Source organism: Bubalus kerabau, chromosome 1 (assembly GCF_029407905.1).
Source record: "Bubalus kerabau isolate K-KA32 ecotype Philippines breed swamp buffalo chromosome 1, PCC_UOA_SB_1v2, whole genome shotgun sequence".
In the NCBI taxonomy this organism is placed as follows: domain Eukaryota; kingdom Metazoa; phylum Chordata; class Mammalia; order Artiodactyla; family Bovidae; genus Bubalus; species Bubalus kerabau.
In genome coordinates this window covers 79,545,032-79,564,711 of record NC_073624.1, presented here as the reverse complement: position 1 = coordinate 79,564,711, position 19,680 = coordinate 79,545,032, and the positions used below count along the sequence as shown (strand labels likewise).

At 37.7% G+C, this 19,680-nt stretch overlaps 2 protein-coding genes across 3 annotated transcripts in view; both read left to right on the top strand.

Moving 5' to 3' along the window:
- Positions 1–5,021, top strand: part of PTPRR (protein tyrosine phosphatase receptor type R) — a 277,193-nt gene extending 272,172 nt beyond the window's left edge. The window contains exon 14 of the mRNA XM_055580529.1: positions 3,841–5,021. Coding sequence (XP_055436504.1) covers positions 3,841–3,934 — 94 coding nt within the window. The 3' untranslated portion in view covers positions 3,935–5,021. The remainder of the gene's footprint in view (positions 1–3,840) is intronic.
- A 611-nt stretch (positions 5,022–5,632) lies between these two features.
- The window catches only part of PTPRB (protein tyrosine phosphatase receptor type B), a 129,177-nt gene continuing 115,129 nt past the window's right edge, over positions 5,633–19,680 (top strand). For both annotated transcript variants that reach the window (XM_055580480.1, XM_055580470.1), the window contains exons 1-3: positions 5,633–5,756; positions 6,996–7,391; positions 17,464–17,714. In XM_055580480.1, the coding sequence (XP_055436455.1) occupies positions 5,702–5,756; positions 6,996–7,391; positions 17,464–17,714 (702 nt within the window). In that variant the 5' untranslated portion in view covers positions 5,633–5,701. The remainder of the gene's footprint in view (positions 5,757–6,995; positions 7,392–17,463; positions 17,715–19,680) is intronic.

Sequence of the window (19,680 nt, the reverse complement as noted above, 5' to 3'; positions counted from 1 at the left end):
GAGGAGCAGATTCATTCTGATGTCTTCAAAAGTTTTCCTGCCAACTTTGGCAAAGGCTAACTACTCCCCGGCAGAAACTAGCTGACCATCTACCGTGTAGATCTCTCCCTCCTGGAAAGGCGACATTTTGTTGGCAGTTGGAATGCATGCCCTCTGAGGATCCCTCAGATGCCGAATCTTTCCCTTTTATTGTTCAAAACAAGTAAGAAGTAACCTCACTTTTCATACACCTCCCTTAAGCCTTGATATCCACAAGAGTTTTGTTAGTTTGCAACTAATGAATCTGCTTCCACATCTTGTCCACCTTCACTGGCAGAAACATTTGACTTAGTTAACAGAATGTGATAGTAAGTATACTCCAAGCATTAAAATTACAGTGCTGACCTTTCTGGGGTAAGATGGTGATTAAACCTAGTCTTCACCTTCATTCATTCAACAGTTGGACATGTAGATACCAATGTTCACGGGAACATATAGGAAGGGGAAAATCTTGTCTCAAAGTGAAGTAAATGGTGAGAGGAAATTCACAGACCAGAGTCCAGGAGACTGAGCACTTGTAAGGCTCTATAGACTGTCTGCAGCTTAAGGAGGGAGCCTAATGAGCTGTGCAGATGCCAAAGGAAGGGAGGTACCTCTCACCTCCCTAGAGCGGGCTCAATATTTCCTGTGGCTGGCTCTCCCAAGCCTCACAGTCAAAACCAGCATCTTCCGGACACCTGCTGTTTTGGGGTGTGCCCAGATGTCATCGTCCAGCTGAGAAAAGTCATCACCTCAGCTGGCCACTCCTGTTGTCGACTTAGGATCAAGGAACACTGACCAGAGAGCTGCCTTTAGTACAACAAAATGTGCAGTTCTATAGAAAAGGAATGATGATATATTTCTGCCAATGAGTTGCAGTTGCCAAAAAAATCATGTATTTACCTCTCTATTACCAAGTACATCATTTGGGCATCCCATTGATAGAGCGAGAGAGTTTCAGAAAAACATCTATTTCTGCTTTATTGACTATGCCAAAGCCTTTGACTGTGTGGATTGTAATAAACTGTGGAAAATTCTGAAGGAGATGGGAATACCAGACCACCTGACCTGCCTCTTGAGAAACCTGTGTGCAGGACAGGAAGCAACAGTTAGAACTGGACATGGAACAACAGACTGGTTCCAAATAGGAAAAGGAGTACGTCAAGGCTGTATATTGTCACCCTGCTTATTTGACTTCTATGCAGAGTACATCATGAGAAACGCTGGGCTGGAGGAAGCACAAGCTGGAATCAAGATTGCCAGGAGAAATATCAATAACCTCAGATATGCAGATGACACCACCCTTATGGCAGAAAGTGAAGAACTAAAGAGCCTCTTGATGAAAGTGAAAGAGGAGAGTGAAAAAGTTGGCTTAAAACTCAACATTCAGAAAATGAAAATCATGGCATCCGGTCCCATCACTTCATGGCAAATAGATGGGGAAACATTGGAAAGAGTGGCTGACTTTATTTTTCTGGGCTCCAAAATCACTGCAGATGGTGATTGCAGCCATGAAATAAAAAGACACTTACTCCTTGGAAGAAAAGTTATGACCAACCTAGACAGCATATTGAAAAGCAAAGACATTACTTTGCCAACAAAGGTCCGTCTAGTCAAGGCTCTGGTTTTTCCAGTGGTCATGTATGGACGTGAGAGTTGGACTATAAAGAAAGCTGAGTGCTGAAGAATTGATGCTTTTGAACTATGGTGTTGGAGAAGACTCTTAAGAGTCCCTTGGACTACAAAGAGATCCAACCAGTCCATTCTAAAGGAGATCAGTCCTGAATATTCATTGGAAAGACTGATGTTGAAGCTGAAACTCCAGTACTTTGGCCACCTGATGCAAAGAGCTGATTCACTGGAAAAGACCCTGATGCTGGGAAAGATTGAGGGCAGGAGGAGAAGGGGATGACAGAGGATAAGATGGTTGGATGGCATCACCAACTCAATGGACATAGCTTTGGGTGGACTCCGGGAGTTGGTGATGGACAGGGAGGCCTGAGGTGTTACAGTTCACGGGGTCGCAAAGAGTCAAACATGACTGAGCGACTGAACTGAACTGAACTGATTGACCTGTTTAGTGTTAGTTCTGAAGGATGAAATGTTTCTAACTTAACACTATTGTTTAAGAGAGTGAAATCTTACTGCTTTAATACCTTGTAAGCTTATATTTATAGAAGTGGGCAAGTAAACCTAGATATAAGCCCAATTTTAGTTATTACCATTAACTAGAAGTCACATTATAGTAAGGCAATATACCTCATTTCTAAAGTTGAAGTGCTGAAAGTCCTAAAAACAATTATTTTGAATGGTAACAACAGCCACTAGGAAGAATTAATAAGTTTAAAATTGGTTATAGTATTGGTTACAGAGTTATGTAGACTTTATAAGACTTCACATAGTTATTAATAGGGATGCAGTTACTCAGTGAGCAGGAAAAATAACTTTTATAGAACTATAGTAGCTTTGCTAGGTAAAGGAACCATTATAAAAAAAAATTCAATATACCTCCTTTATGTATAAATGTATAAGGAGCAGTGTTATTACTTCTCATGAAGTTAGGGACCTTCCACTAATCTTAAACATATGGTACACGGAATAACTAGTGATGATATTAAAGGGGGAAAAAGCAAGAACCAATTCTCTTTTTCCAACTCATTTAAGGATCTCCTGCTATTGTGTTTAAATACCCAGCACACCACACCCAAAAGTTGTTTCCCCATTAGTTCAGTTCAGTTCAGTCGCTCAGTCATGTCCAACTCTTTGCAACCCCATGAATTGCAGCACACCAGGCCTCCCTGTCCATCACCAACTCCCGAAGTTTACCCAAACTCGTGTCCATTGAGTCGGTGATGTCATCCAGCCATCTCAGCCTCTGTCGTCCCCTTCTCCTCCTGCCTCCAATCCCTCCCAGCATCAGAGTCTTTTCCAATGAGTCAACTCTTTGCATGAGGTGGCCAAAGTACTGGAGTTTCAGCTTTAGCATCATACCTTCCAAAGAACACCCAGGACTGATCTCCTTCAGAATGGACTAGTTGGATCTCCTTGCAGTCCAAGGGACTCTGAAGAGTCTTCTCCAACACCACAGTTCAAAAGCATCAATTCTTTGGTGCTCAGCTTTCATCACAGTCCAACGCTCACATCCATATATGACCACTGGAAAAACCATAGCCTTGACTAGATGGACATAACATACTCAAATAAACCATTGCAAGGTAGTTCTTTTAACTTGTAGAAAGAGCAACATTTTACAGTTCAGTTTTGTTCAGTAAACCTACATCAATCAAATCCAAGTGCATAAATCCGTATAACATATGAAGAATGATAAGGCACCCTAGAAGTAATACTAACACTCCAAATAGAAGTGAATTTATTTAACCCTAGCAATAATCCTGTGAGAATAATCCCGTTATTCTCCTACTTTAATAGCAGATGAAACTGAGACAAAAGCATTTTAAGGAACTTGCCCAAGATCAATTTGCCCTCGCTAAGACTAGGCATCAGAGGGATTTGAACTCAGACAGTCTGGTTCCAAAGTCCAAGTACTTAACCATAAGGCTGTACTGCCTCCTCAGTAATGACGTTGGTTAAATTAATCAAATGCCTACTGTGTAGCAGACACTGTGTTAATCCCTTCATATATATTAGCATATTAAAATCATCTATCAGGTCATCTGGACATAGGAAAGAGGGACAACAAAAGAATTACCATGCCAACTGTTCTGTGTGTCTTTGGCACAGCACTTTCACTTGAGTGTGGTCTCTGAGTTACTTGAGATGCTGGGATGTTAGCAATAAGTTAATATTATCTCTTCCTTGCAGGGGTGGAATGGTCCAAACCAGCGAGCAGTATGAATTTGTGCATCATGCTCTGTGCCTGTATGAGAGCAGACTTTCAGCAGAAACTGTCCAGTGATTCTCTGAAGACTTACCAGACCTTTGATCTCTAGGGGTGATTAGCTGATTACCCACTCAAGGCTTCTGGAAGGAGCTTCCCGCAGTGGAAGGGAAGAGAAGCCATGAAGCCAAGTCGGGGCATGGATTGTGGAAGATGGCAACATATTCAAGTCCTCCAGCCTCTTGTGTATATGAATGCACTTGTAAGCATCCCTTAGATTATTTTGAAGGTCCTCTGCTGATGGAGGTATGGTTGATTTCTCACACTGCTAAGGAGGAATTTGTTTTGTCTGTATTGACTATCTGCCACACAGAATATATGTATGAAATATATGTCATCAGATGATACCTTGAAGAGCTGCTGAAGAAATTATTATTGTGTAAACATTTAGATGCTTTAATGTTTGCAAAATCTGTCTTGTGAATGGACTGTCAGTTGTTAAACTATTCCTGTTTTAAGTGCTAATTCCTTCTCGGTTACCAGAATCTTGCCGCTAAAGTTGCAAGTGATTGATGATGGATTTTTAACAAATAAGTCTGTCTTTTTGAAAAAAAATCGAAAGCAGTAACTATTTTATATGGAAATGTGTCTTGAAATATTACCTATTAAATGTGTATTTATCAGTACCTCCTATCAAACAATTACAGAGCACAATGATTGTCATTGGGTATATATGTATTTACTCTCTACTATTGAGCATAGAGGTGGTTTCTGCTCCAGAATTCTATCCACTGTATTTCTACATTGTGAGTCATTTTACTTTCAAAGGGAAAAACAAATTTGTAGCAACTATGATGTATTAAGAATTTTAAATACTTGTCTCTCTTTTACTCAGAAAGACTTTTTGAATACAATGTCTACCTAAAATCTCTCTCCCAGTAAAAGGCAGATGCCTTTGAAATTGATGTAACCTGTCCCATTTCCAGTGGTTCTTTAAAAGGATGCTGCCATGGATATCCTTAAATCTCTGAAACGATTTAATCCTCAAGAGACAAAGTTTTAAAAAACAATCTACACTCAGCAAACACTAGATGTTCTGCTCACATACGAATTTTTAATGCAGCTATGTTGACTTTGTTTCCTACTGCCAATAAACTACTCTTAATACTACATGTTGAGTAAGGCATGTGCTTTTTTTCTTATTTGGAAAGAGACCATTATCTTTTGGGGAAAGCCTGCAGTCAACAGTGTGATGGGTGTAATTTTAGTCCGCCTCTCCCCAGTAGAGATGGCCATTTCAAAATGTGGTATTGTCATCTCTTGAGTGATAATGATCTAGAACTGCCATCATTGTGTGGTTTTCCTCGATAGACTTCCAGCTATCATTATACACACAGTACATGTTTATGTCTTCATATCCCTTGTCACAGACCCTCATAAATTACATGGTTGGTGTTTGTTCGGCAGAATCCCATCACCTGAAGAGATGTAATGCTGTAGGAACATTGAATTACCTAAGATTACAATTCTTTTCTTCCTTCTTGAGCTTAGTCACGTGGCAAAGGGATGGTAGAAGAAAACTTACACATTTTATTCTGCTCCTGGGGGCTGGAATTTTTGTCGACATTAAAAAAAAGAGAAGTAATCATAATCCCTTCTTTCTAAGGAAACAGACAAAAGGACAACTGGTGTAAAACTTCCCCCAAACAATTCAATAGGAGGAAGTGCTCGTCACTGACTTTTCCCCCCACCATGAAGGCACATTTCCTTCCTAGTCTTTGCTTCTCTTATCTGGGAGAATTTTTTTTTCCCCCAAGCAAAGCATGAACAGTCGTTAAGTGGAAAATGGAGGCTGAATTTTACATGGCGATTCTTACCTGCTTCATCTTCGTGAACTCAGGTGAGTGGGTCTGCCTCAAGTTTCCTGAGGCATTTCTTCAAATAGCCAGCAAAGGAGTCTCTGTCCTTAGAAAAGTGTGTGAAACAAAGCGGAAATGGAGCCAGGTCTCCATGGCAGTTTAGCCAGAGACGATGAGGAGGGGGAATAAAAGGAGCCTGTGATGCCCACACTGTTGAGATTTCTCCCCAAAAGAAAATAAATGGCCTCTTCTGGTGTCCTGCAAATGCCTCAGGCAGCTCCTGAAATGGCATCTGAATAGCAGAGACCAAAGCAACCCCAAGGTGGGGAAAACGTATTATTACGCAACTGTCTGTGGCATCTTTCTGCTTTTTCTCTGTCAAGTTATAGTTTGGTTTCCTTTGTGTTAAATAAAGAAAACATAAGAAATATAATCAAAGGGAGTTGAGGAACTGTGGTGGGTTTTATTTGGAAGTTGTTATTTGGAACGTCTGAATATTTTAATAGAATAGCTGAGAAAATTAAGTAAAAGCACCTTGAAGATGGTTTTTGAGCCTGAATATTTCACTTTTTAATCTGATGTTTAACAACTGGGTATTCAGTTTTCTCTTATTAGCATTTGAAGGAAGACTGCAGATACTGTCACAAAATAGAAAAATACTTCTCTATAGTATTATAAAAATTTAATTTGTGATAATCAATACTTTAAGTACTTACTATTAGCTAGCAGAATGTGCTTAGAAGAATGGACAATTTTGTTTTATTTTGGGATAAATATACTTAATTTTCAAAACTGTATTCAAACTCATCCATTTGTATACAAACACTTATTGCAGTGGTAACTTAAGAATTGGAAAATGGAGTGTTTCTTTAGAGTGGAGAATGGAGGTGAGGTGGAAGGAATGAAATGGTTAAAATGGGAATTGGATTTTATATAACTTTAGCATTTAAATATTTGGGCTAAAATATCCCACCGTATTCTTTGGATGGTTTAGTTTCTTTTCCAAGCTTCCTTTCATTATTTCAATGGGGGCGTATTTTCTTCCCTAAACCATGTGAAAGGAAAAGAAAAGAAGCTAAGTGTGACATATTTGCATTGTTTGTTTTGGGATTTTTAAATCACATGTGTTGAATCTGGAACTATTCACTTTAAATGATAGCAATTGCAAAAGATAAGTAAACCTTGTATTTTGACCAGGCTGATTTGTGGGTGGGTTGCTTTGTTTTCTGGTGGGTTTTATGGTTTGTTGCATAGCACTTGATGAGCTTCTCATCTTCCAGAGGGGTTTCAGATTGTCCATGTCCAGAAACAACAATGTCTTTTCAAAAATGGGAGAGTGGTCATGGACTTGTGCAATAAGACAAACCAGAACCAGCAGTGGATGTGGACCGAGGATGGAAAGCTCCTTCATGTTAAATCTGCTCTATGCCTGGGCATCTCCAATTCCTCTGGTGGCCCTGGCCGAGCCGCCATCTTTGCCCCCTGCTCCCAGGCTCCTCGATGGACTTGCTATGAGAAGGAAGGGTTCCTTGAGGTGGAAAATACCTCTCTCTTTCTCAAGAAACAAGGCGTCAGGGTAGTGGTCAAGAAGGGCAGAAAGTACCTCCATAGCTGGATGAAAATAGATGTCAACGAGGAGGGAAAACCAGTCAATGAAAGCCTCTGCTCTAAAAAAGGTGAGTTCTTCCTTTCAGAATTGATTCTGAAAGTTCTGTTAAATATCTTGCTGTTTTGCATTTAAGGGAAGTCCACATGCTCCAACAAAATTCCAGTGGAAGATTCATAAGCTAATGGAAATGGATTGTGTGGTACACACTAACTTGGAAAACTTCATTATCTTCGTTAAAATAAGCCCAACTTTCCTTTTTCTGTCTATCTCTCATGCTTCCTTCCTTTTTTTTCCTTGCTTCTTTTATTAATTCAACAAATATTTCTTGAGCCTCTCTTTTGTGTCAAACATTAAGCACTTTGGCTAAATACTACTAGATGTGGGAATGTAAATATCTATACCATACACAGGTAATGACTAAATGCAATGATAAGGAAATTAATAATTTTGCTGATGTAGACACTTCTGTTCTCTGATTATGAGGAGCTATTAGAACATCAAAATGGTGCCTGATAAGACTGGGAAGATAATATGTTATGCTTTTGTAAATCTCTTGTACTAATGTTAGGGGTAGATTTTTTTGGAGGTAGTATCTTTGAAATGTTAAGAACCAATGTGCAGCTATAGAATCTTCTAATTTGTTGATCATTGATGAATATAACCTAGATGATGAACATATAAAAACTTGTATACACAAGCATAAATTTCTGGTACAACATACAGTTCAGTCCTAGACTAGGAATATTTATTTTTTGATACAGCTTAATTTTCTATTTTACTTAATCATCTTATTGCTTATTTACTCTTTCATTAGAGGTTTGCTTTAGGAAGTCATGGAGGATAAAAGAATTGCTACATACTAGCTATAAATAACTGGAGAATTTTCTAGAAATGAAGCCCTTCCTTAAGATTAAAATTTGTCAAGGTAAAGTGAATTGTCCCAAATAATTAAATAACAGAGGTATAGATTAGAACCCAGGGGTTTTTTTTGTTTGTTTGTTTGTTTTACCTTTTTTTTGTATTAGAGTATAGCAGATTAGCAAACAGCATTGTGATAGTTTCAGCTGAACAGTGAAGGGACTCAGCCATAGATACACATGTATCCATTCTCCCCCAAACTCCCCTCTATCCAGACTGCCACATAACACTGAGCAGAGTTCCATGTGCTATACAGTATGACTTTGTTGAGAACCTGTTTCTTGACTCCTTGTCCAATATGTGTTCCATTTTATAGTAGTTTCCACATGCTCATCCGTAGGATTCTTGCCCAATTGGCTACATTCAGAATCACCTGGTAGAGAGGAGTAAAATGAATCATTGCCATCACTTCTTCCTTTACTGTTGTTTCCAAGATTTGATTCCAAGAAATCTATATTTGGGCATGACACTGGATGCTTTTTAAAAAGTTCCCCAAATAATTTTAATTCATAGCCTCATTTCAGGATCAGCATCCACTGTACATTTAACTCTTTTTATTAGGTCTTTATTTTTGAGACTTATATGAGTTTTTTCACCACACTGATCTTTGAACAATTTTACGTCACTCATTCACTTGATAAATTAAACATCTAAGTAGGTGCCAATTAAATGGGCTCTTCTATAGTACAAGAAAAGTCTCTGTTCTTATAAAGACTTCTGATATGAGAATAAGATAGAAATATAAAATTTAATTATGAAATTCAACTTTATCAGGGAGAATACATCACATAGCACCATCCAAACTGTTCCTTTCCTGTAGTTCATCTACCTAGGCCTATCCTAAACAACACAGGAACATTGTAAATATTTCGGTTGTATGGTGTATGGTTATACCCAAGCAGTGAGATTCCTCCCTAACTCCCAATCAAACCTTAGAAGAATATTCTTTCATTAGAACTTTTAAAAAGCACATATGAATTCAATAGATATGGATTATTCAAGATAGAAGATAATTCATGGAAAAACTATTTCTTTTAACCTTCACACAAAACATGTCTAATGATATACATTTCAAAAGTAAAGTAGATATAATAGACTACTTGCAGGTAACCACTGAACATGCCATATCCAAAACGCCTGATAATGTGTGTTGAGGGGGAAAAAAATGGACCTCTAGAAAAAGCAGAGTTAAAATTTGAACAATTCCAATACAAAAAAGTATCTTATATTTGAATATACATAGGTGCAACATATACTTTTGCCAACAGACTTTTTCCTTCTCTAACTGTACAGAATGATATTGGTTGACCCATAGCATGAACACTCACTGATTTTCTAGAGAGTTCATTGTGAAATGTTAAATTTCATGTAGATGTTTGTAATGAATGAACTCCAAATACCTTTTCTTAAGAGCTAATAAATACTATACTTTTAAGTGGGCTTCCCTAGTGGCTCAGATGGTAGAGCGTCTGTCTGCAATGCAGGAGACCCGGGTTTGATCCCTGGGTTGGGAAGATCCCCTGGAGAAGGAAATGGCAGCCCACTCCAGTATTCTTGCCTGGAAAATCCCATGGATTGCGGAGCCTGGTAGGCTACCGTCCATGGGGTCACAAAGAGTCGGACACAATGCATGTTGTTCATGTAGAGGATATATTGTTTTTTTATTAGGCTCATCAGTAAAAGCATACTTGTGAAGGTCAAAACCTGGGCTATATATTTCATATTTGTTTCATAGAAGAAACATTCATAATGCCATTCAAATATTTAAGTAATATTTCTCTACTAATACTAGGTGCCAGAACTTGTGCTGGTAACTGAAGTACCCTACACCAGTGATTCTCAACCCAAGCTTTACATCAGAATACAATAAACGTGAAATAGTATTAATATTCTGGCTTCATCCTCTAGGTCAACTAACTCAGGAATTATATTTTTAAATACTTCCAATATGCAGCCAAACCTAAGAATCAGTAAATATGCCTTGCTCCTTAGGATAATGGGAAGGCAAACAAGGAAATAGTTATAATGAGTGTGAGTAGAAAAAAAATATCCCTTCCTCCAATATATATTCTTGCCAGTGTGTCACATTAAATGATAGTTTTTTTTTAATTCGATACTTCTTAAATTTTTTAAACGTTTCTTTGAATGTCCACTGAATTTTGTCATAATTTAACTGTGCTTCATTTTCACTAAGATGTCTTTTTTCTTCTTCCTCTCCTTTACTCAAGCCCCTCTATAATAGGATGAATCAAATAGGTTTCCAAAGTGGGTCAAAATTCGATTCAAAAGTTAATAAGAAGGTTTTTAATACAAGAACCTGTACTAGGGTCAGATTTCCTCAAATAATCAGTGCTACTGCAATGATTTTTATTAGGAGAGGAATGTAAAATTAACCTATCTTTTCAAACTTTCATGTAATTTATATTTCTATAAAACCCCTTAAAACAACCATTTAATGGAACAAATAGAATAGAGTTTGTGAGTGAAAGTTGCAGTCCTGTCGCTCTTTGCGACCCCATGGACTATAGAGTCCGTGGAATTCTCCAGGCCAGAATACTGGAGTGGATAGCCTTTCCCTTCTCCAGGGGATCTTCCCAACCCAGGGATTGAAGCCAGGTCTCCCACATTGCAGGCAGCTTGTTTACCAGCTGAGCCACAGGGGAAGCCCAGAATAGCGTTTAATGGGACACGATTCGTGGGAATCCAATTAAAAAGAATATATAGGTTATGTAGAACCAGGATCACCAGGATCATAGTAGATCACCAAGTTAAAGAAAAGATGGATTTAGATTTTTTACCATTCCCTTTGAATTTTAAGTTTACTCTTAAAGAATATACTACACAAATTCATTTTGGATCCCCTCCCCCAACAAAAAACATAATGTATATGGTAGACAGACTCTTATTTTTAAAAAAACTTTTAAGATCAATTTTTAAAATTAGAACCTTATAGCTATTATTCTGAGTAGGGAGTAATAAAAAGCATTGCTTCCAAAATGCCAATATATCTGGCTGAAATGACAAAATTTCCTTTTCCCTATATATTCTTTTGTCAGTCAGTTGCCAGATATCCAGCTATCTGGAAACCATCTTACCTTCAGCAAGGTGTCAATAAAAGAAGTGATTGACAGATTCAAATATTTCCTCCATATAGCCACATCTTTGGAGTCACTGTATTGAGTATAGCTTTTAGAAATATTTTGTGTATCGTTTCTCAGTCTCCATAAATTCACACAAGGCAGTCATCAATAAGTCAATAAGGAAAAACCAAATTTTATTCTATTCCCAAGCATATAGCAATTTTATATAATGACACATTTGATTTTTTTAAGATTATTATTGCTTTAAGAGTAAAAATGCATTCTGACGTCCAAATTTCTAATTTACAAACTCTTGAAACATGGCACTCCTAAGGGCTTCCTGCTAGGAAAAATCTTTTAAGCTAAAGGGAAAATTATATCAGCCTACACTTTGGGGGAGGGGTACTTGTACATTTCTAGGAAAGTTCACTTAAAATTCAGTTAAACATTTTTTTTCTCCATGACTAAGTTGTTTGTATATACAGGAGATGCAAAAGAAAAAAAGTTAGAAAGACTCAACTATTATGCTATAAACCTCTTCAGAGCAGGAATCATAACTTAGAAATCTTTATCTCCTTTAAAGGTAATCTTGGTTCCCATGGTCAACAAGTGCTGGCTAAATGTGTTTCAACTTCTAAAAGGTGTTAAATATCAGAATTACAGTGATTCCCAGGTGGCTCTTCTGTGGTAGAGAATCCAGGAGACAAGCATTTGATCCCTGGGTTGGGAAGATCTCCTGGAGGAGGAAATGGCAACCCACTCCAGTACTCTTGCCTGGAAAGTCCCATGGTTGGGGTCGCAAAGAGTTGGACACAACTGAGTGACTGAGTATGCACATTAGAATAATAGGGAACAATTAAGGAAAGCTAAGGACTATTTTTATACCACTATTGAAGTCCTGATTATTGATTTTCTCTTCTTCCCAAATCAAGCAGAATTTTTAAACCCACCAAGCCATTAACAGTTACAGTATTATCTATTCCAACAGGAAAAGTCTTATCCCCACAGACAACACAGGTTATGGGGACCGAATTATTGAAGTTTTATGGACCTACACAATATGGAAAATAACTCATTCATTGGGCTCCCTCTTTTACATGAGAAACAGAGAAATCTTCTCAAAGGATATTACATATTTGCAAGCATATCTAAGCAAATAATCCTTAAGACAGGAAAATAAAAACATTCTAAACTTGAAAAGGGGTTCCACAACACCAGCACCAATCTATTGATGGTAGACCATACTCAAATAGTTCTAGGACTTCCAAATGAAGAGTACAAAATTCTGTCTATGGTTTGAATACCTATTCCAAGGAATTCCAAGTCTCCTTACAAGTATAAACACCCAGGATAACTGTCTAAAATTGTTACTTTCACTAAGATGTTTCATATTGTATGAAGAGTAACATTGTATATGTCAGCCAACCAGTCAACATTTATTGCGGATCTGCTACAGATTCATTCATTCAGATTTCATTTTTTGTCTGAGGAGAAGCAAATTTTTCCAGACATATTTTCAAGTGTCCCTGATATGGCTGAGTTAGTAAAATTACTACGAAATCTCACTGCTGAAGTGAATCATACTGTTGGCTGGCTTGATATACCTGCTGGTTAAAGTAACTGTTTCATTGTAGTCATATGAGTGAGGGAATAAAATCCATAAGCATTGTAATAGGTAAGCAATCATATACGCTCTTGGGGCACTGGGTTTCAGCAGCTATTTCCTCTGGTGATTGGTAGTAGTGCTTGTAAATACAGACAGCTTGATGGGAAATGAACAAACCAAAACAGAAAGTGTCTTTGTATACACAAACTCTGACCAAATTGGCTGTCACAGACATTTTAGAGTTTCCTCCTTGCATCATTATAACAACATGGACTTTGCAATTAACCATTTATTTACATGATCATTGAAAATCATCTGGTCATTGAGTATTAATATATGCTTTCTATGATCACTGAAAAACATCTAACATAGCATCCGGAGTTGCTCAACGATTTTCAGCCTGTGACACATCATTAAACTTATCAGGGCACACCCAAGGCTGCATATGACTTTCATGGCCCTGTGCACATATCTTTGTGGGTTCCTTCCTCCACTTGGAAAAAAAAAAATAAATTAATAGATTATCTTGATCCTAGCATTCTCATTTATTCACAATGTGTGAAAAAAAATTAACATTTTATTTGACCCTGAACGTGAAGAGATACCCCACGCCCAAGGTAAGAGAAACCCAAGTAAGATGGTAGGTGTTGCAAGAGGGCATCAGAGGGCAAACACACTGAAACCATACTCACAGAAAACTAGTCAATCTAATCACACTAGGACCACAGCCTTGTCTAACTCAATGAAACTAAGCCATGCCGGTGGGGCAACCCAAGACAGGCGGGTAGAGAGATCTGAGAGAATGTGGTCCACTGGAGAAGGGAATGGCAAACCACTTCAGTATTCTTGCCTTGAGAACCCCATGAACAGTATGAAAAGGCAAAATGATAGGATACTAAAAGAGAAACTCCCCAGGTCAGTAGGTGCCCAATATGCTACTGGAGATCAGTGGAGAAATAACTCCAGAAAGAATGAAGGGATAGAGTCAAAGCACTGACTCGATGGACGTGAGTCTGAGTGAACTCCGGGAGTTGGTGATGGACAGGGAGGCCTGGCGTGCTGCGATTCATGGGGTCGCAAAGAGTCGGACACGACTGAGCGACTGATCTGATCTGATCTGAATGTTCTTTGTTAAAAATTATTTTCAAAGAAATTAAATCATTTCATGAACCCTAAAAATCATGAGCCCTAGGCAGTGTTTGTGTTGTGCCTAACAGATGAGCCAGCCCTGGGCACACCAAGTTATTCACCCACTTTCCACCTGCTTTTGCCCTAACCCTGTTGAGGCTCTGGCTGAGCGTGTCTCCTCCAAAGCCTCGTAGCCATGAACTAATAAACCATTCTTCTCTCTCCATCCTTCTACACCACCATTTCATCCTTTTCCAATGTTTGTGTGTGCGTTTTTCCAAAAGAAAACGTGGGACATTAGGATAAACCAGGCTCATCGTCATATAACAAACCATAGTACAGTAGTTGAGTAGTAATTGGCTATTGAAAAGCATTTCTTTGATTGGCTAAACTTTCATTTTTTAATCTAAATTTTTTACTATGCTATGCTTTGATGTTTTACTATCCTATGTCTTGGTATCAACTTCCATTTATTAATTTTACTTTTTCCTAATCTTGCATCTTTTTTAAGTTTCTTAAAAAAAAGTAACCCCTGATTATGCCTTCTTGGTTGTTATGCCTCCTATTGTTTGTAAATTCTCCATCTTTGGTACTCTTTTCAAAAATTTTTCACTTTCTAACTCACTTTTTCAAATTTTAGGCATGTGTATTTTTAAATGTATTCTTTATTTCATTGACTACATTTTCTGAAATTTTAATTATTTATTTTAACATTTCTAATAATTATTCAGAATATTATAATGCCCAGACCTTTCACTTTATTCTAGTCAAATCTGATTTAATAGATCTTGTATATTAATTTAAATATTTATGTATAAATATATATATACAAATCATCATTTTTCTAAGGTATCTTCTGTTTCATTTATCTCTTTTCCAGATTGCTTTCCCACTTTTAAAGGGCATATTACATTTGGCATCTTCCTACAGAATAGAAAGTATCAATATAGTTTAAATTTTATATCTCCAAAATGAGTTTTATTCAAGTTCTTGCTTTCAATATGCTTGAACATTTTTTTAATCATTTAAAAGAGGGAAACTAACAAATTGTGTATTGTCTCCACTATCATTATACAAAAATTCCATTTCTATTATTGATTATTTCTGAGGCAATCATAGATGAATTAATAAACTAAAATGCATATTGCTTTTTAAAGAAATGTATTTGAAATATGGTCTTGATATGACACAGTCATTGCAAATCATTTTATAGGTGAGCTCTAAGTGCTAAGCTTTGTTTTTTCTACATTAAGTACTAAACTTCTTAGATTGGACCCAGGATGGTCCGCCTTATTTTGAATTGTGTTCTAAGAGGAATTGTGTATAATGTGGAAACAATGTACTAGCAATGGTACAATAAAGCTTTTTAAAAATAGCTTCAACATATTGTTCCATTGTGTAGGAACTTTTCCTTGCATTTGTCAAAACACATCTTGTTCCTTCATAAACTGTAAAATATATATACCTTTAAAAGAACATCAGAAGAATTGTAGAACCCAAAACACACAGAGATCTACTAATTTTAGTATAATTTCATAACACCCATTTCAACAAAGAGTTCAGGCAATGGAAAGGTGAAATTATTTTAATCACCTTATGTATTTCTATGATGGATTTTTCTTTCTTTTCATCTACTTCATAATTCTTCAATTCCCACATAAGACATGATTAGAATTCAGCTTTGGCTCATATTGTACATGTGGATAAAATTATATATTTAGATGTATATTACACCTGAGAAATGTATTAGAAATGCAGGTGCTAGATCCCACACCAGATATACTAGATCATAATTTGGGGGTAGGGAGTGAGGCAGAAAGGCTTCAATATTCCAACAAGCTCCAAAGGCGATTGTGATGCCTAACAAAGTTTGTTTTGAAATTCACAAAATTTGGAAATTAAATGTTAAGACTAAAATTTCCTTCCTGTTCTTTAAATAGCACAAGTTAAAACACAGACACAAAATGAAGGGGTACCAGACTTGAATATTCTGTAGGTTCTTTCTTTGGAAAAAGGTGGTGTCCTAAACTGGAAAATGAACTTGTTTGGTTTAGAGTGTTTAAAAAATACATTTAGAAGGTTAATTAAAGACAGTTACAGAAGAGTAGAATTTTTTCCATAAGATATCTCAAAGCTACTTGCAATGGTGATAAGCTATGTTATTTGCAAAAGAAATTTCAAGAGTGCTTTGATCATTTACCTAACTTGGGGAAAGTCTTGTTTCATCCATTGAATTCTATAAACTGACTAAAAAAAATAGTTCTCAAGAAGAGAACTTACCAACATCTTGGTGAAGAAGAGTAAACATAGGCTGACATGTGAAGACACATAATTACATGCTAGGTATATGGAAGCTTGTCTCTGCCCTCACCTCACCATTAAATCTTTTTTTTTCTGAGGATATGAGAGCTAAAATTGTCTTAGGTAATAATCAACTCAGGGGATTGACATTGGCCAAAGCTCGAAATAGCCAAAATACTAATCTCCACGTATAGAATTTTTTGCATCCCAACAATAGATTAGTATCTGTGTAAAAGGACATTCTAGCACCTAAATCAATTAAGAATGCAGAATTAAGACTGCTTCTTGTAGTCTGTTGTAAAGGCATATTACTAATAGTACAGTTGGATCTGTCCTATAGAAGACATCCCAGGAATGAGTACATCTCTAGATATGCCAGGCACAATGGCAGTGATAGTTAGTGGCACCGAATTCAGGAAGATAAAAGCAAACAGAAACTAGGGAGAATGTCCAAACAGTTATCAAAGCTTTAGTAGATGTACAGGTAGGGTTGCTGGATAAAATATACCATACCCAGTTACGTTTGAATTTCAGATAAATGTCAATTTTTAGTATAAGCATATTCCTAATATACAATATAATATAATCTTTGTAATGTTGTATATTGGGGATATATTAAATACACTGAGTCTTTGGTTATTTATGTGAAATAGTAATTTAACTGGGCATCACATATATTTATTTGCTACATCTGGCAACTGCATATACCGGGTACCCTGAACAGTCCTCCACATCTCAAGGAAAAGATGCTTAATGGTCATGGTTATTTTATTAACATTTAAGAGAACAGCTGATATTTACATCTTGCTAAATTATAAAAAAAGACCTTTTCCATCTTGAGCCTCTTTTTGTGCTTCTCCCTGATAGCACAGTTTCCATAATTCTCCCTGCACCTTGTAAATTGGATAGATGGATAAAAGATAAAAGGTGACACAGACAGGGCAAATGAGTATGGTCACACTCAAACTGTCTTCTATTTTTCATGTAACTGAAACTTATCTACATGCCCATTGTTAAAGTGGTCTTTTTCTAAGAAAAACTGTTTTTATATAGAGACTGCATAGAACATGAGGGTAATTTTAGGACCTGTCCTTTCTTTACCTCAGCTGGCCCGGGAACTGAAGTCTCAGTAAGGAGCATTAGAAACACAGCTCCTCCCCAGACCCCCACTACTTTTAATGCACTTCCATATAGCCTGGGACACGTTATTAGAAATACCACCGAGGCCTTCACCAGAAGTACCCCGGAAAACTACAGCCAGAACAGCAGCCAGAGTCAGCACCTCAGTCTATGGATGGCTGGAATGACATCTTGGGTTCCCTGGACTACTCCACCCTTCTCCAGCACCACGGAAGAGGTAAGTGAGGAGAAAGGAGTGCATGGAGGGTGTCTTGGGAAGGCCTCAGAAAGCCCATTGCTTGAAAAGACTGGCTTTGCTGGAAATAATGCTACTCAAGTGGGTGATGAGGCACTCTGTGTCTTTGTTGTTAATTGTACATGAAGGCATTTTGCATAATGAGAAAATCTTGGAGGTAGAATGTAAATGGCTACACCTTTATAAGCTGAAGATAATTATAACTTGTGTAGACTGGCCACATTTCTGAACTGAAGTCAGGGTTCATAGTCTTACAAGAATTAAAATCAGGAAGTAAAAATTACAGTCAGTAACTTGCAGGTCCCCCTGCATATAGGTCACAATCATTTTTGCTTATAAGGGAGGGGAGAGAGTCACAAAACAATGGAAGATTCAGGAATCATTATAACAGATTGGTGAAGATGGACAAGGATAAGCTGAGTCATATAGCAATTCTACATCAGCATCCACAAGAGGACAGGTAAATGGCTGAGAAGCAGCCAGGACACGGCTGTAGAATCTGTTCACATAGCATTTCCGTTTCAGGTGTTCACCCCTTTGGTTTTGCTTTCCATTCAGGGTTTTAGGCCATCATTTTAGACAATAGCTGTAATTAAAGCACATTTTAAAAGCTAAGGTTTCATTTGGCAGTATTTAGCTGTTTCATAATAAGCAACCTGAGGGCTTCCCAGGGAGTGCAACAGTAAAGAATCCACCTGCCAATGCATGAGATGCAGAGACCACGGGTTCAATCCCTGGGTTGGGAGAATTCTCTGCAGGAGGAAATGGCAACCCATTCCAGTATTCTTGCCTGGAAAATTCCATAGACAGAGGAGGCTGGCTGCCAATAGTCTGTGGTGTCGCAGAGTCAGACATGACTGAGCACATCCACACACACAAAAGGAACCCAAGTAATTTAAAGAAAGTAAAAGCTCAACACTATGCATGTGACTTAACCATTTTAGTGCTCTGTTTTCTTTTGCACTGTGCAGAAATTAAAATTGCACATGACTCCTGGCTAGTGAACCCATACCTCGTTATTGATTGCAAAACAAATAGAGCCAGTGCCATAAATCTGCCCTCCAACCTATTTCTTGCCTTGTCTCTGAAGAGTTCAGAAGGTCTCACGACTTTTCTGGACACTCTTTAATCAATTTAAAGCTCAATATTCACTGTCAGCCTATTAGCAAAAATACCAATTCAAGAAATAACCCAAACTCTAAATTCAATTGAAATGTTAGCTTTTCCCTTCCATCACCCCACCAAGCTTGGTCTTGAAATAGGGGGAAATGAAGTATGTTCAAATTCTCTCACGTCTCACCAGCTATATACCCACCTCTCCAAGCTTGATCTTCATGGTTTCAGATATATCTGGGCTTGGAAAGTGGGAAGGAAAGACAGGAAAAAGGAGCAGGAGAGCTGTTACTTAATGATGTCATCATGAACTGGCCCTGTGGTCTCCCTAAATCTCCAAGCCCTGAGCCCTTTCATCCACTGATGTCAGGGAGAGTTTCACCACTTGCTTGTGAAACTGAACACTTCTTGGTGGAGCACCTTCTCATTCTGGCTGAACGTGCCTTGACTAAAACTGCATTCTAACACCAGTTTATGAGAGGATTCTTATAGCTGAGCTTAAATATTTATATTTACTTTTTTTTGTACTGATGTGTGTATTTTGTGTATATGTTGCTGTTGTTCAGTCCCTAAGTCATGTCTGACTCTTTTGAGACACCATGGACTCTGGCACTCCAGGCTTCCCTGTCCTTCTCCATCTCCCAGAGTTTATTCAAACTCATGTCCACTGAGTCAGTGATGCTATCTAACCATCTCTTCATCTGCCACCCACTTCTCCTTTTGCCTTCAATCTTTCCTAGCATCAGGGTATTTTCCAATGAGTCAGCTCTTCACATCAGGTGGCCAAAGTATTGGAGTTTCAGCTTCAGCATCAGTCATTCCAATGAAGAGTCAG